The sequence below is a fragment of the Oryctolagus cuniculus genome, chromosome 7 (assembly GCF_964237555.1).
Source record: "Oryctolagus cuniculus chromosome 7, mOryCun1.1, whole genome shotgun sequence".
NCBI lineage: Eukaryota > Metazoa > Chordata > Mammalia > Lagomorpha > Leporidae > Oryctolagus > Oryctolagus cuniculus.
In genome coordinates, this window is record NC_091438.1 from 6692041 (window position 1) to 6714184 (window position 22144).

Genomic DNA, 22144 nt, shown 5'->3' on the forward strand with positions numbered 1-22144 from the left:
GAATAACCCAGGAGTGGGATGCCTGGGTCATATAGTAGGTCTGTATTCAGATTTCTGAGGTATCTCTATACTGTCTTCCACAGTGGTTTTACCAGTTTACATTCTCACAAACAGTGCATTAGGGTTCCTTTTTCCCCATTTGTTGTTTGTGGATTTCTGCATGGAAGCCATCCTAATGGGAGTGAGGTGAAACTTGTCATTTTGATTTGCATTTCCATGAAAGCTAGTGATCCTGAGCATTTTTTATGTGTCTGTGGATTCGTTCTGAGAGAAGCGCAGTGGGGGCAAGAGGTGCAGAGTCATGACACAGACATTGAGAGTTGGGTAAAAGCAGGCTAGAGGAGAGCAGTTCGCAGACTCATTTATTTCAGTTGGTGCAGCAGCTTATATAGCCAAGGCAGCCAATCTGGTCAAGGGGTGGGTTATGCTGCAACCAATCACTGCCTGTTGCCAGGCAGGCTCCTTTGCCAGGTGGGTTCCACTGCCATTTCCTGAGTAACTGATGCCCACTTGCCAGCACCATCTTGGCACATCCTTCTCATTTTACCACATTGGGCCATTTGGATTTCCTCTTTTGAAAAATGCCTGTTTATGTCCTTTGCCCTTTTCTTAACTGGGTTGTTTGTTTTGCTCTTGTTGAGTTTCTTAATCTCTTTATATGTTCTGGTTACTAATTATTTATCAGTTGCATAGATTACAGATAATTATTCACATTCTGTCAGTTGCCTCTACATTTTGCTGAGTGTATTTTTTTTTCTTTTTCAGTACAGAAGCTTCTCAATTTGATGTAATCCTGTTTGTCAATTTTGGCTTTGATTGCCTGTGCCTCTGGGGTCTTTTCCAAGAACTCTTTGCCTATGCCAATGTCTTGTAGGGTTTACCCAATGTTCTCTAGTAATTTGATAGTATTGGGTCCATTTTGAATGTATTTTTGTGTAAGGTATAAGGTGGGGTCTTGTTTCATACTTCTGCATGTGGAGATCCACTATTCCCAGTACCATTTGTTGAAGAGACTGTTCTTACTCCAGGGATTGATTTTAGTTCCTTTGTCAATAAGTTGGTTATAGATGCATGGATTGATTTGTGGCATTTCTGTTCTGTTCCATTGGTCTTTGCATCTGTTTTTGGACCAGTACCAGGCTGTTCTGATTATAACTGCCCTGTATTATGTCTTGATATCTGGTATTGTGATACCTCCAGCTTTGTTTTTGTTGTATAAGATTGCTTTAGCTATTGGGGGCTTCTTGTATTGCCATATGAATTTTGGCAGCATTTTTTCTATATCTGAGAAGAATGTCCTTGGTATTTTGATTGGTATCACATTGAATCTGTAAATTGCTTTTGGTAGTATGGACATTTTTGGGATACTGATTCTTCGAATCCATGAACATGGAAGATTTTTAATTTTTTTGTATCCTCTATTTCTTTCTTTACTGTTTTGAAATTCTCATTGTAGAATGCTTTGATATCCGTGGCTAAATGTATTACAAGGTTGTTGATTTTTTTTTTTTTTTTTTTTTGTAGCTATTGTGAATGGGATTGATCTTAGAAAATCTTTCTCAGCCATGGCAAAGTACACAAAGGCTGTTGATTTTTGTGTGTTGATTTTATATCCTGCCACTTTACCAAATTCTTCTATGAGTTCCAGTAGTCTCTTAGTGGAGTCTTTTGGATCTCCTATATATATAATCATGTCATCTGGAAATAGGAATAGTTTGACTTCCTCCTTCCCAATTTGTATTCCTTTATTTTTTTCTTTTTTTTGCCTAATGGCTCTGGCTAAAACTTCCAGAACTATGTTGAATAGCAGTGGTAAGACTGGGTATCCTTGTCTGGTTCTGGATATCAGTGGGAATGCTTACAACTTTTCCCTACTCAATAGGACATTGGCTGTTGCTTTTTCATAAATTGCTTTGTGTTGAGGAATGTCCCTTCTATACCCAGTTTGCTTCGAGTTTTCATCATGAAAGAGTGTTGTATTTTATCAAATGCTTTCTCTGCATCTATTGAGATAATCATATGATTTTTCTTCTTCAGTTTGTTAATGTGATGTGTCACATTTATTGATTTGCAAATGTTGAACCATCCCTGCATACCAGGGATAAATCCCACTTGGTCTGGATAAATGATCTTTCAGATGTGTTGTTGAATCCAATTAGGTAGTATTGTGTTTAGGATTTTTGCATCTATGTTTGTCAGGGAAATTGGTCTGTAGTTATCTTTCTCTGTTGTATCTTTTTCAGGTTTAGGAATTAAGGTGATGCTGGCTTCATAGAAAGAGTTTGGGAGGATTCCCTCCTTTTGAGTTATTTTGAATAGCTTGAGAAGAATTGGAGTTAGTTCTTCTTACAATGTCTGGTAGAATTCAGCATTAAAGCCTTCTGGTCCTGGACTTTTCTTTGCTGAGAGAGTCTTTGTTACTGATTCATTTTCTGTCTTAGTAATGGGTCTGTTTAAGTTTTCTATATCTCCATGGCTCAATTTAGGTAAGTTGTATGTATCTAGGAATCTATCCATATTTTCTAGGTTTCCCAGTTTATTGTCATACAGCTTTTTGTAGTTATTTCTGATGATTCTTTTTTATTTCTGTCTATTATTACATTTCTATTTTCATCTCTAATTTTATCGATTTGTGTCTTCTCCCTCCTTTTTTGGTTACTTGGGCTAATGGTGTGTCAGTTTTGTTTATTCCTTCATAAAACCACCTCTTCATTTTGCTCATCTTTGTATTACTTTTTTGTTTCAATTTTGTTTATTTCTTCTCTAATTTTAATTATTTCTTTTCTCCTACTAGTTTTGGCTTTAGTTTGCTCTTGTTTTTCTAGGTCCTTGAGATGCATTGATAACTCATTTATTTTGTGCCTTTCCAATTTCTTGATGTAGGCACCAATTGCTATAAACTTTCCTCTTAACACTGTTTTTGCTGTATCCTGTAAGTTTTGATATGTTGTATTGTTGTCTTCATTTGTTTCCAGAAATTTTTTTAAAAGATTTATTTATTTCTTTGAAAGGCTGAGTTACACAGAGATAGGAGAGGGAGAGAGAGAAAGATAGAGGTATCTTCCATCCACTGGTTCACTCCCCAAATGGCCGCAACAGCCAGAGCTGCACCAATCTGAAGCCAGGAGCCAGGAGCTTCTTCCAGGTCTCCCACACTGGTGCAGGGGCCCATGGACTTGGGTCATCTTCCACTACTTTCCCAGGCCATAGCAGGGAGCTCGATTGGAAGTGAAGCAGCTGGGTCTCAAACCGGCACCCATGTGGAATGCCAGCACTGTGGGTAGCAGCTTTACCCACTAAACCACAGCACCAGCCCCCAGAAATTTTTTGATTTCTTCAATGACCCATTTTTCATTCAGAAGCATGTTGTTCAGGTTCCATGTGTTTGCATGTGTTCTAGAGATTCCTGAGTCGATTTTCAGCTTCATTCCATTGTGGTCAGAGAAGATGTTTTTTGAATTTGCTGAGATTTGTGTTATGGCCTAGCATGTGATCAATCCTAGAGAAAGTTCCTTGTTCTGGTGAGAAGAATGCGTATTCTATAGCTGTAGGATGGAAAGTTCTGTAGATATCTGTTAGGTTCATTCGGTCTGTAGTGTCAATCAACTCTGCTGTTTCCTTGCTGATTTTCTATCCGGTTGATCTGTCCATTGCTGAAAGTGGGTTTTGAAGTCCCCTATGGGACCGGCGCTGTGGCGTAGTGGATAAAGCCACTGCCTGCAGTGCCAGCATCCCATATGGGCACCAGTTCAAGTCCCGGCTGCTCTACTTCCAATCCAGCTCTCTGCTGTGGCTGGAAGATCAGTAGAAATTGGCCCAAGTCCTTGGACCCCTGCACCTGTGTGGGGGACCCGGAGGAAGCTCCTGGCTTTGGATCCGTGCAGCTTCAGCCATTGTGGCCAGTTGGGGAGTGAACCAGCAGATGGAAAGTCCCCTATGAGAGTAATGATTTTAAACACAACAGAATTACTTTTGCCTCACATAAAAGAAGTCTGAAGGTAGACAGTCCAGACCAGCTCTGCTGTTCTTAGGATTTGCATGGATCTCTCTAAGAAGGTAGCTACTAGAACTCTAACCTTGACATCCATGATTCAGACACTGGAAAAGAGGGGCCTATAAGACAGCCCTGACTTCCAGCCCCCATAGAAACATTATTCAGTACACCCAAAGTGGTAATGATTGAAATGTCCATCAGCTGATGAAAGGATATGCAAATATGATGTATTCATGCCATGGAATGTTAGCCAATCACAAAAAGGAAGATACATGCTACAATGTGTTTGAGTATTTTCAACCTTGAAAACATTATTCTAAATGAAAGAAGCCTGTCACCAATAACTATATATTATACATGTGTGATTCCTTTTATATGAAACTGAAATGTCCAGAATAGACAGGTCATTGCCAGAGGCTGGGAATGTGGGGCAGGGGAAAGTAATGGATGAAGAATGACTTCTCATGGGTGTGAGATTTCCTTTTGAATTTATAAAAATAGTTTAAGCTTAGATTATGGTAATGATTGCACAAGTCTGACTATATTGAAATTTGTATACTTTAAATGGGTTGACTTTGGGCCTGGCGCCATGGCTCATTTGGTTAATCCTCCACCTGCGGCACTGGCATCCCATATGGATGCCCGTTGTAGTCCCGGTTGCTGCTCTTCCAGTCCAGCTCTCTGCTGTGGCCCGGGAAGGCAGTGGAGGATGGCCCAAGTGTTTGGGCCCTGCACCCGCATGGGAGACCAGAAAGAAGCATCTGGTTCCTGGCTTCGGATTGGCGCAGTGCTGGCAATAGCGGCCATTTGGGGAGTGAACCAACGGAAGGAAGACCTTTCTCTCTCTCTCTCTCTCTCTCTCTCTCTCTCTCTCTCTCTCACTGTCTATAACTCTACCTGTCAAATAAAAAAAAAATGGGTTGACTTTTTGGTATGTGAATTCTGTCTCAATAAAGATGTTCAAAGAACAAACAGTTGTCCAGGAAGCGCTCCACAAAGAAGCTCGTTAGCCCATGAGCCCGGTTTCAGCACACAGAACGTCCCCTGAGCCTTTCAGTGCTTCACTTACACGGATAGCCAAGCACCTGTGGGTATTGGAAAAAGCCTCCAACTTGACAGAGACCAAAACAAATATAAGGTGGGAGGGAAGAATCCAGGAAAAAGAGACAGCACATGGAGCCAGAAACAACTTCACAAGGACAGTGAATATTTTCAAAAGGTAAAGTTAGATATTGATGAAACAATAACAGTATGCTATAAAAGGAAAATCGATGTGGAACAGAGATCTTGGAAATTAAAATGATAAAAGTCAAATTTCATTTTCCTAGAAAGTAGAACAGAAAATGGGAGAATTAACCCAGAGAATTCTAGAAAAATATGAAAAAGAAGAAAATTATTAAATAATAGAAGAAAATTTCCTAAAACAGAATGTTCAGATTGAAAGGCCTTCAAATTCCCAACACAGTGAATTAAAAAAAAGATATACTGGGGCCATAGTGGGCACAGTGTGGCATAGTGGATTAAGACTCCACCTGGGCCGGTGCCGCGGCTCAGTAGGCTAATCCTCCGCCTTGCGGCGCTGGCACACCGGGTTCTAGTCCCGGTCGGGGCGCCAGATTCTGTCCCAGTTGCCCCTCTTCCAGGCCAGCTCTCTACTGTGGCCAGGGAGTGCAGTGGAGGATGGCCCAAGTGCTTGGGCCCTGCACCCCATGGGAGACCAGGAGAAGCACCTGGCTCCTGCCTTTAGATAGGTGCGGTGCGCCGGCTGCAGCGCGCTGGCCGCGGTGGCCATTGGAGGGTGAACCAACGGCAAAGGAAGACCTTTCTCTCTGTTTCTCTCTCTCTCTCACTGTCCACTCTGCCTGTCAAAAAAAAAAAAAAAAAAAAGACTCCACCTGCAGTGCTGGCATCCCATACAGGTGTCCGATTGAGCCCAGCTGCTCCTCTTCCCATCCAGCTCTCTGCTGTGGCCTGGAAAAGCAGTGAAGGATGGCCCAAGCACTTGGACCCCTGCATCTGTGCAGGAGACCCAGAGGAAGCTCCTGGCTTCAGATAGGCCCAGCTCTGACCGTTTTGACCATTTAGGGAGTGGACCAGTGAATGTAAGACCTTTCTCTTTGTCTGTCTGTCTGTCTCTCTCTCTCTCTCTCTCTAGCTCTTCAGTGTTTGTAACACTAAAGCTTAAAAAAAAAATACAACAACTCGTAGAGATGGGCATTTAGCCTAGGAGTTAAGCTGCTGGTTAGAACACCCACATCCCACACTGGAGTACCTGGGTTCAGTACCCAATTCTGGCTTCTAACTACAACTTCCTGCTAGTGTGGACCGTGGGAGTCAGCGGTGATGGCTCAGGTGGTTGGGTCCCTGCCATCCCACGTGCAAGACTTGAATTGAGTGCCTACCTCAGTTTCAGCCCGCTCAGTTCTGGTCATTGTGGGCATTTGAGGAGTGAACAAGTGGATACCAATCTCTCTCTCTCTCTCTGTCTCTCTCTGTCTCTCTCTCCCTCTCTCCCCTTTTGTCCCCACTTCTCTCCCTTTCCACTTCCCTCCCTCTCAAGAAAACAAAACAAACAAAAACCCTTCAAAGCTTCTAGAAAGAAAAACTAGGTTGCATACATGGGAGTGTGTGTATATGCATGTGTGTGTTGGTGTGGGGGGAAGGAATAGCATTGGAATTCTCATTAAAATATTGAAATCCAGACGTCAGTTGAGTAATGCCTTTAAAACTCTGAGTGCAAACTAGTCTCAACCCAGTATTCCATACCCAGGGCTGTTTTGTTGTTGTTGTTGTTGTTGTTGTTGTTGTTGTTTTTTACATTTTTTTTTTTTTGACAGGCAGAGGGGACAGTGAGAGAGAGAGAGAGACAGAGAGAAAGGTCTTCCTTTGCCGTTGGTTCACCCTCCAATGGCCGCCACGGCCGGCGCGCTGCAGCCGGCGCACCGCACCTATCTAAAGGCAGGAGCCAGGTGCTTCTCCTGGTCTCCCATGGCGTGCAGGGCCCTAGCACTTGGGCCACCCTCCACTGCACTCCCTGGCCACAGCAAAGAGCTGGCCTGGAAGAGGGGCAACCGGGACAGAATCCGGCGCCCCAACCGGGACTAGAACCCGGTATGCCGGCGCCGCAAGACGGAGGATTAGCCTAGTGAGCCGCGGCACTGGCCCCCAGGGCTGTTCTTGACTTTCACACTGAAATGTTTGGATTTTAACCTCTAATAAGCAATGGGATGCCTTTATACATTTTTGAATAAGAACATGACCTATTCTGAATCGAATAGAAACAGAATTTCAGATGACTTTATTTACAGAGACTAAGTTTGGAAGCTAGCAGAAAGCTATTGTAAGGCATAATGAAGCTTCTAAGGAGGATAGTGCCAGTGAGAATGGAGAGACAGAGACAAGATAGGAGGAACATTTTGGAGGCCAAATCAATAGAAGTCACAAAGTCATCATTGTTGCAAAGTCATCTAATCAGATAAAAGCCAGTAAAGTGATTGCCTAGAACCAATAGTGGCAGCATTTCCACATTAAAGTCATGTGGGAGGGTGTGGGCATGGGAAGCCGCCATGGCAGTTCTGCCTATGACTCAGACAGACTGAAAACAGTAGTCAGGCCTTCCAAGATTTCAAATGCCTGTCAGTTTGCTAACCTTGCTTTGGGAATGCTACTTAAATGTATCAAAGATTTAAAGCAAAGGGACGCGTAGGGAGTAGCATTTTCTCAAGCCCTCCAAATGTCCCTTGACACTTATATCTTCAAGCCTGAGGCTCACTAGCAAGAATGGTTTTAAAGTCATCTGTTTGCTCTGTGTTAGGAGATACCTAAAAGTATGTGTGGTGTTCACTGGTAGAAGGAATTCTGGAACAATCTAACTAATCTCTTGAGTTTAGATTCTCTTATTAATTCTCTTATTAGAATTAATTTTTTAACTTTTTATTTTGAAATTATATATTCACAAGAAGTTGCAAAAATAGTACATTGAGTCCTCTAGACCCTTCTTTCAGCCGATAATGACAACTTATAACTAACATAAGGTTAGAACTAGGTGATTGGGACAGGCATTCGACCTAACTGTTAAGATGCCAGTTCTTCCCATGTCAATGTGCCTGGGTTGGAGTCCTCATCTGCTTCCGATTCCATCTTCCTGCTGATGTGCACTGGGAGGCAGCAGGTGATGGCTCAAGTGCTTGGGTTCCTGCCGGCCATGTGGGAGACCTGTGTGGAGTTCCTGACCATGGCAGGCATTTGAGGAGGGAACCAATGAGTGGGAGCTATTTCTGTCCGTGTATCTCTGTCTCTGTCTCTCTGTCTTGGTCTCTGTCTATGCCTCTCAGATTAAAAAAAATTAATAAAAATCAAACCAAGTAATTGACATTGGTACAGTAATGCATGCACTCATTTTGTGTGTATATGTGTTTCTGTATGTGGCATTCTACAGAATCTACTCTTATATGTAGATTTGTGTTCATTCATTTTACATTTTTACAAACAATGTTTATAGGATTTTCTTGTGTATGTGTGTCCCAAGAGGTTTTCACCCATGTTTTCTTCTAGAAGTTTTTTTTTTTTTTTTTTAATTTTGATCTGTGGTCTATTTAGAGTTCATACAGTTACTTTAAATAAGAGGTCTCAGATCAAGATTTCTTTGGTATTCAGTATAATGTATTGATCAAAACTACAAACTTGCCTCAGCCAAGCCGATTGCAGGCAGTGTGCCTGCTGCCCACTTTGGAGAAGGAAGTGAGGGAGAGTACTGGCTCCTCGCCTCATCTGCTCTTCCTCGCCAGCTTAACCAGGGTTTTCCGTGTCCTCCCGGTCCTTGGCGAGGGGAGATAGGAAGGAGAGAAGAATGTTCGAGTACTGCCTTACCCTTCCAGGGTACTGTGTGAGCCTGAGGTGTGGTGGAGCTCACTTTCCGCCTAACGGGAATTCTGCAGAGTTCTCACTGAGGAACTCACATCTGTACGTTACTGACCTTGGCTGAGGCATTTTGATTCCGGTGCTCACTTGGAACCCTTCTCTAGGAAGTAGTTTCTTCCTGCAGGCTTCAGGTGCAAGAACACTCCTCTGCCCTCAGCAGCTCTCCGTGTGCAGGCTGATCCAGAAGCATCAGCAGTCTCGTGCCCTGCCACCAACAGTTGGCATTTTCTCTTTAAACTTCCAAATGGATTAAACCCCTCCATTTATATAGACCCTGCTCATATCCTTTGTGGGGTGCAGGGGGATGAGCTTCACAGCTTTCCCCCAAAACTGATGTCTCACAACGCATTTTCTCTTCCTTATTCTCTGACCACTTCTCATAGTCTTGATCAAACTGAGAGAGTCAAAGTCGTGAAACTGGTACCAGAATCCTTCCTTTGTCAGTGCTCCAGTTTGTCTGAATCCTTCACTTTGGTGTGCAGTGTCTGTCTCATCGAGGTGTCTCGATTTCTGCCTCAATGGTAAGATCTCATCACGTATGGATGTAATGCGTTTGTAAATGTACATCCTTTAGCAGAACATACGACAGGCCGCAGCAGGCCCCAGCCCGTCCCTCTCAGCAGTTCTCCTGCCGTTCCCACCCTGAGCCTTTCATTCATAGTGTGTACCCTGCTGCTTCATACTTCCCTGCTTTGGGTGGTGCTCGCCCCTCTACCCAAGGCCATTTCCCACCTACACCCTGTCCTTTCTCAGGTTCACTTCTTTTTTTTTTTTTTTTTTTTTTTTTTTTGACAGGCAGAGTGGACAGTGAGAGAGAGAGACAGAGAGAAAGGTCTTCCTTTTGCCGTTGGTTCACCCTCCAATGGCCGCCGCAGCCGGCGCACCGCACTGATCCGATGGCAGGAGCCAGGAGCCAGGTGCTTTTCCTGGTCTCCCATGGGGTGCAGGGCCCAAGCACCTGGGCCATCCTCCACTGCACTCCCTGGCCACAGCAGAGGGCTGGCCTGGAAGAGGGGCAACGGGCACAGAATCCGGCGCCCTGACCGGGACTAGAACCCGGTGTGCCGGCGCCACTAGGCGGAGGATTAGCCTAGTGAGCCGCGGCGCCGGCCTCAGGTTCACTTCTAATATATACTCATGCAACAGTACCCATGTCACAAGTCGTTCTCTCCCTAACTTCTTTTCTGTGTTCTTCCCACATGTCACCCTAGACTAAGTGTCTGCCCCACCTGCCCACACATGGCCAACTGCATACCTTATTAGGGGTCTGGCTGTTTTCCATTGAATTTATCTTTTGTATATTTCTGCTTACTGTAGCAACTACAAGCCTAATGGTACATGCAGTCTGGTTTTTGTTTTTTTTTTTTTTTTTTTTAAGATTTAGTTATTTATTTGAAAGGCAGAGAGGCAGAGGCAGAGAGAGAGGGAGGGAGGTGTATTCCATCCACTGGTTCACTCCCCAAATGGCTGCAATAGCCAAAGCTGGGCCGATCCGAAACCGGGAGCCAGGAGATTCTTCCAGGTCTCCCACACCAGTGTTGCAGGGGCCCAAGGAGATGGGCCATCCTCCACTGCTTTCCCAGGCCATAGCAGAGAGCTGGATCAGAAGTGGAGCAGCCAGCACTCAAACCAGCACCCATATGGGATGCTGGCACTGTAGGCAGTGGCTTTACCCATTACACCATTGTGCCAACCCCAACAGTCTTTTATCCCCATCTCCTTGGACAATATCTATCCTGTTAAAGAACACAATAAATGAAATGTTGCCACAGAACAGGTGGGAAGAGTCAAAACTGACACTGTAGTTAATAAAGAAGTCTTTTTCAAAATGGTCTACTTGGATATAATGACAACTTCTCAGAAATTATTGAACTCCAGGCCATTAATTAATCAATATAGTCTAGCTATAGATTGTAGAGTTTCCCTTACCAGGTTTACTGCCATAAGCCAATTAAGGATTTCTATTTTATGAACTAAAATCCAATGGAAGTTTCCAATTTTATCATGATAGCATTTTAAATCCATTAGAATGCTTCATCCTAATAGAAAAAAAAGTCATTTTTTCACACATTTGTCCTTCCTATATTTGTATTCTTCCAGCAAAGAATACATTAAGGCTGTGGCCAGGGAGTGCAGTGGAGGATGGCCCGAGTTCTTGGGCCCTGCACCCCATGGGAGACCAGGAGAAGCACCTGGCTCCTGCCATCGGATCAGCGTGGTGCGCTGGCTGCAGCACGCCGGCTGCGGCGGCCATTGGAGGGTGAACCAACGGCAAAGGAAGACCTTTCTCTCTCTCTCTCTCTCTCTCTCACTGTCCACTCTGCCTGTCAAAAAAAAAAAAAAAAAAGAATACATTAAGAATGGATTTCCTGATCTCAGCCAGATGACTGAGTCACGTAACATGAGGTACTAGGTACAGACATATAGCCTGCAGTTAAGATTCCAGCTAGGACACCATAGACCCCACAGCAAGATTACCTGGGTGCATGGCCAACTCTGGCTCCTGACTCCAGCTTCTTGTTCATGCAGATCCTGGGAGGCACCAGTGATGGTTCAAGTGAGTGGGTTCCTGCCACCCATGTGGGAGACCTGGATTGGAGGTCTGGCTCCCATCTTTGGCTGCCAGCTTAGCTGGGGCTGATGTGGGCATTAGGAAGTGAGCCAGCAGTTGGGAGCTGTCATACATTCTCTGTCGAATAAATGAAAATAAACACAATTTTAAATGAATTAATGCATGTCATGTCACTGAAAAGGCTCCATGTTTATGATCGTAGTCCCTTACATTTGTATAATACTGCAGTTTGTGAAATTATGAATTACTGCATTTGAGTTTCACAGTAACTGTGAGGTGTGGAAGAGAAATTTATGTTTTAACAAATGAGATAACTGAGGTTGAGAAAGAATAAATTATTTCCTTCCTGACACATTACTAGTGAGTGGTTTGAACTCATACAGATATTGAGGACTGTTGGCTTCAAGCTGAATGTTTTTTCCCTTATATTTGTTTGACTTGTGTATTGAGAGGAATCCTAACTTGTTGACAAAATAATCAAGAAACAAGGGAGAAAAAAAAGTAAAAATATACACAATAGCTCTTAATAAAAATAGAAAGCTTTATGGTAATAATCAATGAATTGATGTATGGTCATAGTGTTTCCACAAGTTGAGGAAACGTAAAGGTGAGTCCCTACCCCACACCTTTTATCTACTTGTTCCCCATGCCCAAAATAACTCTAAGTGAATTTTTAAAAGAAAAACTTTAAATTTTTAAAGAGGGGCCGGCACTGTGGCACAGTAGGTTAATCCTCTCCCTGCGGCGCTGGCATCCCATATGGGCCCTGGTTCGAGTCCTGGCTGCTCCTCTTCCAGTCCAGCTCTCTGCTGTGGCCTGGAAAAGCAGTAGAAGATGGCCCAAGTCCTTGGCCCCTGCACCCACATGGGAGACTGGGAAGAAGCACCTGGCTCCTGGCTTGGGATCGGCACAGCTCTGGCCGTTGGGACCATTTGGGGAGGGAACCAGCAGATGGAAGACCTCTTTCTGTCTCTACCTCTCACTTTCTGTAACTCTGCCTCCCAAATAAATAAATTAAATATTTTTAAAAAAATAAAAATAAAATTTTTCAAGAAATTAAGATTTTTCAAGAAAAAAATGAAAAACGTGAGACAATCATAAGGGACTGATACTGTAGGCTGATATATTATGTGGTCATTAAAGAGACAAGTTTTATCTACATAGTCCAATATGGACAGAAGTCCAAAATAAACTGTTTTCTAAAAAGTATACTAGATCAGAGCCGGCACTATGGCATAGTGGGTAAAGCCACTGTCTGCAGTGCCAACATTCCAAATGGGCGCCAGTTCGAGTCGCAGCAGCTCCACTTCCCATCCAGCTCTCTGCTGTGGCCTGGGAAAGCAGTAGAGGATGGCCCAAGTCCTTGGTCCCCTGCATCTGCGTGGGAGACCTGGTAGAAGCTCCTGTCTCCTAGCTTTGGATCGGCACAGTTCCAGCCATTACAGCCAATTGGGGAGTGAACCAGTGGATGGAAGACTGACTCTCTCTCTCTCTGCCTCTCTTCTTCTCTCTGTAACTGTGACTTTCAAATAAATAAATCTTTAAAAAGAAAAGGTATACTGGATCTATTTGTGATAAATATAAGCATATATATGCAATATGTGTGTTATATATTTGTATATAAATATACTTGGAATAAATATGTTTTAATAACTGTATAAAATATTTCTGGAAGCTCACAAAAGTTGTTTATGACATCTTCTGTAGGAGGTTCCTTTATTTTTATTCTTTGCCTTCTGTCCTTCTGAACTCTTAGCATTTTTTACAAAGAGCATTTATCGCTTTGTTGTTTATGGAAAAAGAATGGTGATTAATCTTAAAAAAAAAACAAACCACCTATCAACCCATGTGTCCCTCTGCTTCGCTGTTGCCACCCCTTCACAGTCTGACTTGTGGGGTTAGTCTCCACCTTCTCACATCCCATTCACTTTCTCCATTTTGTCTTCATCCCTTCACTGAAACTGCTCTTGCCAAAATCCTATTACCTCTCAGTTCCCGAATCCAGTGGCTGTTATTAATCTTGTAACACGCTTGTTAGAAGCGACAGTCCAGCCTTCTTGAAACCCCACTTCCCTGAGCTTTTACGACTTGAATCTCCTGGTTTTCCTTCTTTCTTTGAGATTCCTCAGCTCTTCTGGCAACTTTGTGATTTAATGTTAGCATTCCTCAAGTTATTTTCTTAGGTGTTTTCTCAGTCTTCATGTTCTCTTTCGAATTCACTTGTACTCCCGCAGGAACTTCAGACAGATTCAACAGGTACCAAAGGTGATTGCGCTTTCACTCTCGCCCCCACCAGCACTGCCTCTCATTTCTTGTCCCTGGGAAGGACAGCATCATCTTTCGACCTAGTGCTTCAAGCCAGAACAGACTAGTCAGCCCCTCTTCCCGATGCCGCCAACATTCCAGTCCTTGAGGCCTATTTATCTCTTACATGCGTCTCAGCTCCACCCACTTCTTCCCCGTTTCTGCTTGTCCACATCATGGTCTCCCATAATCAGTGAAGTAGCCTCTTCGTCTTTCATGTTTGTCCTCTCCCTTCTCTGTCTTCCTCTCTTTCTCTTCGTCCTTCATGTTTGTCCTCTCCCTTCTCTGTCTTCCTCTCTTTCTATCCATTCCCTAGTCGCAGTAGCAGTCCAACTTCTCAGAACCTGTGACTATCCAGTGGTCATATTGGAGTGAACCATGAGGCTTGTGAGCAGATTGAACTACACACACGTGACTGCACCTGCCATCGTGGTCTCTCTCAAGCATTATTATTCTCTTTCCCTTGTCCTCCCAGCACCCTCAAACACACACACACATACACACACACACACACACACACCCGTGCTATACCAGAGCCCCCTGCTGAGTTCCTTCCAGGGTCTCCACACCCCAGCCTTGCAGTTCTTACAACAGGTGTTGTCATGGCTGTCCATTCCCTTTAGATGATGTCTCAGCTCCTTCAAAACCCCTCAGTCCTTAAGCTCACAGCTTCACATGACTTGGTCCTCCAAGGAACCTCTCTGAGCCCCCAGCTGAAGATCCCCTAAGGAGTGCTCACTGCATTTCCTGAGTCTCATCACATGGTGTTGGAATGAATTGTTCTAAACACTGTGTGTGAGCATGTGGGAGACTTTCTTCTTCACCTTTGTATTCCTTGCATGTACCTCTAGTACAATGCCCGACACCTGCTACATCCCAGTCACTTAGAAGATGGATATATGGATTCAGATACATAATTCATATGTATATTCATTTATTCAACCTAAAGAGAAACTAATTCTGTCTTTTAAAATTCAGTTAGTTGTTCATACTTACATTTTCAGTAGGCACTAGCAGATTTTATTCTATTTGCAATTTAACGACAAGAAAATATGTTTTCATATGGTATAGATTCTGTAATAAAATCGCTCCCTAGTGACTGTCATGTTGGAGGAAAGTTGAATTTGCTGCCCCCCAAACATGTTTTATTATTACAATCTAATCTTCCTTCTGTGTCTACCTTCATTGCATCTATCTGTGCATCAGGATACTTCAAAAAGTTCATGGCAAATGAAATTAAAGATGGTTGGTTTTGCTGCAAAAGATTTTGAAATCCACATGTAGTTTTTTCATTATCTGAATTTTCTGTGAAGCTCTGAAGACCCTTCATAGACATGAAAGGCTTTTCTTTAACCGAAAGAAACTTACGTCTTAATTCCATTTCCCATGGACTTTTTGGAAGTGCCCTCATACCTGCACCAGAGTAGATGAGGGTATCATTTTTGTCTGTGATGATAGAATTCCTTACCCTGAGTTTGTTGGTGTAAAATGGAAGTCAGGTTGACAATTAGCTTTCTTTATCCTTAGCAGCTGGCCTCATTAGAGCATCCTGTCTGGAGGCTGACGGCGGGGAAGGCAGATCTGCAGGGTGTGTTTCCATGAATAGCTTTTCAGTGCGAGTGGTTGTGTGCTGTGTATTTTTGAACTAATGTAAAAGCCAGTGAGTAAATATAAGCGGGGGGGGGGGGGGGCACATTATCTGAGGCAGGTAAACCAGCACAGTAGTGCCGGCAGGATCCTCAGATCCTCGGGGGAGGACGCGTTTTTAGCACAGGAGTAGAACTCTGGTTCTTCTGTAATCCAGGGAGGGAAACCTTTACAGTTAGAATGCAGGAAAGGAACTGTGCTTTCAAACAGAAAATGTGGATTGATATTTTCACAACGTACTCGACTGGAAAACAGTAAAATCTTGGGAGCAGGTAAAGCTACATTTTTCCTAAAGTGAGATCTCAGAAGCAATTTAAAAAAAAAAGACAAATTAGATGTTATGTAAACTTGGGATACTGAATTTTGTTCATTAATACGTGGGAAGCTTTCAGTCAAAGTGAACACCCTAGGAATGCACACTGGGTGTCCTACCACAGCCACTGGCTGAGCTGTCTCTTTAAGAATTCAGTGAGGCCATCTAGGAAGCATAACTGCCAAGCCAAGCAGAAACTCACCTGCACGAAAGTCCGGGATTTTGTGTGGCAATAAGCATTTTTAATTAAAAGTTTCCCAGTTCCTAAATTTGGATCTGAATCTGCAAACATATGGCAGATTGAGCTAGCACATCTAGGCATCATTGACGCTATGGGGAAATGTGGCTTTAAAAAAAAAAAATTGGATGGTTAAGCTGAGAAATTCCAGCTGTGCTTTTCTTGAAATTGCGCTAATCAGAGTTCTTTTACTTTTCTCTTTTTTCCTGCCTTCCTTGGTGTCTGCTGTTGTGGTTGCTGGTTCCCCACCCCCAGCCCTCCCTGTTTCTCTTGCAAGACTGATTCCAGATAGGGATAAGGGTCAAAGGGAGATAATACTCCTGGGCTGTGCTGAGTAGCTGAAAGCCTCTCCTGCCTTGTAGTTTATCTCTTAAATAGGTCAGAAGCAGCGGGTATTCTTCAACCACGAGGCAATTAGATTGTTAACCCTTACCTCCCAGCTAGCTAGGTCTTGAAGTTTACACAGATACGCAGATTGTCTGCTGACCTTGAAACAAAAAAATGTAAAGAATATGGTGTTCTTCCTTCGAAGTAAAATTGCCAATGGGAAGCAATTTCCCAATGGAATCAAGAGGTAGTGGCAGAGGGCAGGCACTGTGGCCTGCAACGCTGCCATCCATATGGGCCCAGGGCTGCTCCACTTCCGATCCAGATCCCTGCCAATGCACCTGGGAAAGCAATGGAAGATGGCCCAGGCGCTTGGGCTCTTGCACCCACATGGGAGGCCTGGAAAAAGCTCCTGGCTCCTGGCTTCAGTCTGGTGCGGCGCTGACCATTGCAGCCATCTAGGGAGTGAACCAGTAGATGGATACCTCTCTCTCTGTCTCTGTAATTCTGACTTTCAAATAAATAAATAAATCTTTAAAAAGAAGGAGGGAGGGAGGGAGAGAGTCATATTGGAGCCTTGAGTCACTTGGGAGTGATTGGGAATGTGTCCAGTCTCAAGTAATTCACAATGTCCACTTGAGAGGCAGAGTTAGGTTCCTTGATGAAGGCCATTTTCAGATTGAACCGGGAAAAGTTGTTTTAAAATCGTTACCCTCTCAACAAATCCACATTCTTCTTTCCATTAGAGGAGTAGACTGGTGGCCACAGAGAGCTGCTAAAACTCTGTAGTTAGTGTATCTCAGAAAAATCAATTCCTATGAAGATACAAGAGCAGATGAACCTGCTCTAGAGGGAACTTGGGGCGACTAATGCTTGTATGTCGAAATATTCATACAGATGTGCCTCCCCCATTATCCGGCCGTTTGATCTTCCTGTTTACTGTGATCTTGCTTCTCTGGGAATTACTTCTGCCTTCTCAGAGACGCTGTCTTCCCGGTGTAGGAGGACTCGCTTACTTACTCAGTAGTGATGTTGAGCAGGCTGTGCCTTTCTTCTTCAGTTCATGTAGAACATACATGCAAGTGCTGGACAACTGGCAGGTCTGCATTACGTATTCGTAATTGACTTTCAGTAGCTAGAATAGTATGAGGTTGTAATTCCAGAGAGCTTGCTTGTGCTCTCCATTTGTGGCTGCACGGGGGAGTTAGACCTGAGTATCAGAGTGAAATTTGTTCAGCATTGGAAATGCAGTGAAAAAATTACTTCATCCAACTTTTTCTAAGAGAAAAAAAAAATCGGTAACCCAAGTAAGTTCATGTAAAATAATACCCAGAAGCATTAAACTAGGGTGAGCAGTGCAAAGGAAACAGAACCCATGTGAGAAGAAACTAGTACAACAAGAGGGGATGTGGAAGTAGGAATCATGTATGAAGCAAGCTGAAGCTGGCCTCTGGCGGGGTTTTTCGTAGGAGATTCTCCACACCCAGAGCTGCCTCCGTTTCCTTTCTGTAGCCTTTGACTGCAGACTTGTTACTGGAAACCGGTGGGGTCCTCCCCATTCGTCCCGCTCAGTCCTGCAGGGGTCACCTTTGCCACCTGGCAGAGGGTGCTCCCTGGGCCCTGGCGTCTCCCTGCTGCCTTCCAGCTCTAATCTCCTTACAGGTGTAGCACCATGGCAACAGGCCGAGCCTAGAGCCTAGAGCCGGGAACCTTGTTTGTGTCACCTGAGGGCTAAGGCAGGCTGAAGGGGGAGGAGGACCGTTCCCTCTCCTGCAGCCTGCGGATCAAGATGACTTCTCGTGCTGTGTGTGTTTGTGTTCTGCTTCTGTGGAAGACTTGCGATAACGCCTGGAAAGCATTCATCCAAAGATGTCATCACTAACGGCAGGCAACAGCGAAACTGCCTTCCATTGGTTGCCGTCTTCTAAACAGAGTTGTTTTCCGAGATGTAGCTCAGAAAGGGGCTCGCTGCACCGGCACGTGGGGCACCGCCATGATTTGGGGTTGCACTGCCAAGTGGCTGTACAGTTGCTTCATGTAGGTAGACATTTATTTTGCTTGAAATAAAATTAATTTCTGTTTTAAAAAATGGTCCTAGAGAATTTAAAAAATAAAAGTGGGCCTGTTGTCATCCCTCCTTCTGTTTTAAATATAGCTTGATCTTTCCTGTTGAGGACTCAACCCAGAGTGTGAGCGCGCTCTCCCCTCAGCAACTCCTTGGTGTGGTGGGGGGAGGGGGGGGGGACTAGATTTGTTGTATTGTATTTATGAAAATGCCAGTGTCCCATCGCCTCACCTAAGCTTCCTGTGCATTGTGTTGGGAAAGGTTTACGATAATAAGGTTAAGATAAAAAAGTATTTTAGCTGTAGTTATAGTTATTTGTGCTTGATATGCTGTAATGGTGATATGCAATGTGCCATTGTCTGATCCAGTAAAACAAAGGGAAATAAATGAGAGCTGTTGTATTTTTATGACAAGACCTTAGGTAGCGTTTTCCCTTTTGTGCATACTTTATATCATTAGCGGGAAATATAAATATTGCTCTTCTTACTTTCCAAGTAAATGAATATCACGACACACATCTTTTCAGCCTAACCTTGAAATGGCAGTTGATTGTGTGTGTCTTGGGGGGGGGGGGGTGCATAAAGAATGGACTCAAATCCTTACTGCTTAAGATGTTTTTTATTTGATGGAGTTTGAGTAAACAATGTTAGAGTGGAGACAGAAGGGCTGTGGCAGCCTGGAGTGCTAGTTTCCTATGTCTTATTACTTTGTAATTTAACTAAAAGCTACTCTGGCATTAAGTATTTCCGTTCCTTTTAGTGTTAACATGGTTATTTCAGGGAAATGAATGAGGCTGCTTATTTAATGTGATTTACAAAAACAAATGTCTTTACACGGGCATTTCTCTTTATCCTTATTACTAAGTACTTCTACTTGAAATATGTAATTAACTCTCGTATTTCAGTCAATAAACACTGTAATTATTGCCTAAAACTGCATGGTCATCCAGTTCTAGAGTCAAGAATATTGTGCTGCACAATGTTTGAGTCCATTAATTGTTTCAAGAGGAAGGCAGGTGAACTCGTGGCTCCTGTAGTGACAGGAGTCGTGATTCTGAGCATTCTTTTTAAAACAACTAGGAAACCAAATCAGCCGGGATGCCCCAACAGTGCTAACAAAGACCTGTTGTTCTCCCTGAGAGTTTGGCATTATTTTTTCTTGGTGGGAGGGTTCCTGGAGGCATTCTACTCTTTATTCATATTTATACAGTAAAGCACAGATAAAAGTAAAACTGTTGAGAACCTGTATTGAGATGGAAATTAGGCCTTTTGAAAGGCAGGATCTGGTTTGAAAAAGTTTGCCTTTGACTCTGTATGTGTGTATGTTTATTCTGCCAAGACAGAAAGAAACAAAATGAGGATTCAGCCACTACTATTTTGTCAGTGATAGAACAGGATAAAGCTGTAGTGTGACAATACGTTTGCATAAAAGAGTATATAAGCTAACCTTGAGCAGTACATATTTTTCCTTTTTCAATGATCAGAATGAGAATAAAAACAATGTCTGGTAGAGCCTTCAGTTCCCTTGAGACTGGTAAAATTATGGTATGTTTCTATACTTGATTGAAAAAAGATGTGTGTGCGTGCACTCACATTTATATGTATTGTGTACATAGACACTTGTATAATTTATTTGTGCCATATGAATGTGATTACTCTTATTATAGATCAATGATTAATTTCTTCCTCCTTTAGACATTTGTGCATCTGACCTTCTTTTCCTTGTTAGCCAAGCCTACCGCATCTTAACTGTCTTTCTCTACTTATAGGTCTCGTGGGCTGCCCAAACTGAAAGAGTCCCGTTCCCATGAATCCTTGCTGAGCCCGTGCAGTGCAGTAGAATGTCTGGATCTTGGTAGAGGGGAGCCTGTATCAGTGAAACCTCTCCATAGTAGCATCCTCGGACAAGACTTCTGCTTTGAGGTAAGAAAAAAAAGGGGGGAGAAAAAGTGTAAGAAGAAGAGTAATTAATTGACAAGATTTTTCTATCTAGTAATTTTGTGGTTTCATTACTGTGGTATAGATTATTTGATTATCTTACCTGGTTTTTACTTGATGAAAATTACCTATCTAAAGGGAAAACCTTGGAAATCTATTAACCTAATTATACTTGTAATTAAAATGATTAATTATACCATCTCACTTCTTTTGGTCTTGTCTGCTTTCAGGAAAAAAAAAATTGGATACTAGGCCGGCGCCGCGGCTCAGTAGGCTAATCCTCCACCTAGCGGTGCCGGCACACCGGGTTCTAGTCCCGGTCGGGGTGCCGGATTCTGTCCCGGTTGCCCCTCTTCCAGGCCAGCTCTCTGCTGTGGCCAGGGAGTGCAGTGGAGGATGGCCCAAGTGCTTGGGCCCTGTACCCACATGGGAGACCAGGAGAAGCACCTGGTTCCTGCCTTCAGATCAGCGCGGTGCACCGGCTGCAGCGCGCCGGCCGTGGCGGCCATTGGAGGGTGAACCAACGGCAAAGGAAGACCTTTCTCTCTGTCTCTCTCTCTCACTGTCCACTCTGCCCGTAAAAAAAAAAAAAAAAAAAAAGGAAAAAATAAACAAGACATCATCAAAATTAAAAAAAAAAAATTGGATACCTAGTACATTCATTCCCAGCAGAGATCACAAGACTGACAGTAACTTATTAAATTACTGTATTAGTTTTTTAGTATTGATCAGGGTGTCACCCACTGTGTTATTATTTTTTTTCCTGAAATCCTGAACTTCCCGATTTTAATTTGTTTTATGAATGGAAGATGACCCAAATCAAAGTTTTTCTAACTTCAGTATGAGCACTTAGAGATCTGGAACCAGGTGTTATTCATTTTTGTAATCTCTTTGCGTCTGCATCACACGTGCCTATTTCTTGAATGAACAAATTGCCCATTGCCACAAAATCATGACTGTCACTTTTTTATTAAGATTTTATTTATTTATTTGAGAGAGTTACAGACAGTGAGAGGGAGAGACAGAGAGAAAGTCCTCCTTCCGCTGGACCATTCCCCAAATGGTCGCAGCAGCCAGAGCTGGGCCTCTCTGAAGCCAGGCACTTCCTCTGGGTCTCCCTTGTGGGTGCACGGGCCCAAGCCCTTGAGCCATCTTTCACTGCTTTCCCAGGCTACAGCAGAGAGCTGGATCAGTAGAGGAGCAGCCGGGACTAGAACCAGTGCCCATATGGGATGCTGGCGCCACAAGTGGAGGGTTAACCTACTGCCCCACAGCACCGGTCCCATGACTATCACTTTTATAAGAATTTCTTCCTCCCCAATTAAATGTATACAATTAATTATTTACAAATTACATTCTAAAATTATGTATAATTTTACTGCATATAATTATTAGAGTTAGGATTGGATTAATTAACAAGACCTTATTAAGTGGCTAGTAATGAGTTCATTGCCAAATGTTGCTGAAGCTGAAGGATGTTTGGTCTTTACTCTTAGGACCAGTGCTATCCAGTAGAAATATAATGCTTGGCATGTAGGCAGTTTTTTTAAAGATTTATTTATTTGTTTTTTTGGAAGTTGGAGTTACACAGAGAGAGAAGGAAAGGCAGAGAGAGAGAGAAAGAGAGAGAGAGGTCTTCCATCTGCTGGTTCACTCCCCAGTTGGCCGCAATGGGTGGGGCTGCGCGGATCCGAAGCCAGGAGTTTCTTCCGGGTCTCCCACATGGGTGCAGGGGCCCCAGGACTTGGGCCATCTTCTACTGCTTTCCCAGGCCATAGCAGAGAGTTGGATCGGAGGAGGAGTGTCGCTCCCCCTCTTCGTGGAGGA

At 43.5% G+C, this 22144-nt stretch overlaps 2 protein-coding genes across 15 annotated transcripts in view; one reads left to right on the plus strand and one right to left on the minus strand.

Annotated features, from left to right (window-relative positions):
• Nucleotides 1-22144, plus strand: part of RASAL2 (RAS protein activator like 2) — a 419600-nt gene that overhangs the window by 352538 nt on the left and 44918 nt on the right. For 12 of the 13 annotated variants that reach the window (XM_051856990.2, XM_051856991.2, XM_051856992.2 and 9 more), the window contains one exon: nt 20149-20302. In XM_051856990.2, the coding sequence (XP_051712950.2) occupies nt 20149-20302 (154 nt within the window). Of the gene's footprint in view, nt 1-18223; nt 18353-20148; nt 20303-22144 lie in introns of those variants that run through there. The other variant, XM_070077172.1, reaches the window with a different exon arrangement.
• The window catches only part of CLEC20A (C-type lectin domain containing 20A), an 82798-nt gene continuing 69188 nt past the window's right edge, over nt 8535-22144 (minus strand). Inside the window, exons 14-16 of one of the 2 annotated variants that reach the window (XM_070077176.1) lie at nt 15259-20292; nt 11393-11603; nt 8535-9119 (exon numbers count right to left, since the gene is read on the minus strand). The gene's annotated coding sequence lies outside the window, so the exon portion shown is untranslated. The remainder of the gene's footprint in view (nt 9120-11392; nt 11604-15258; nt 20293-22144) is intronic. The other variant, XM_051857008.2, reaches the window with a different exon arrangement.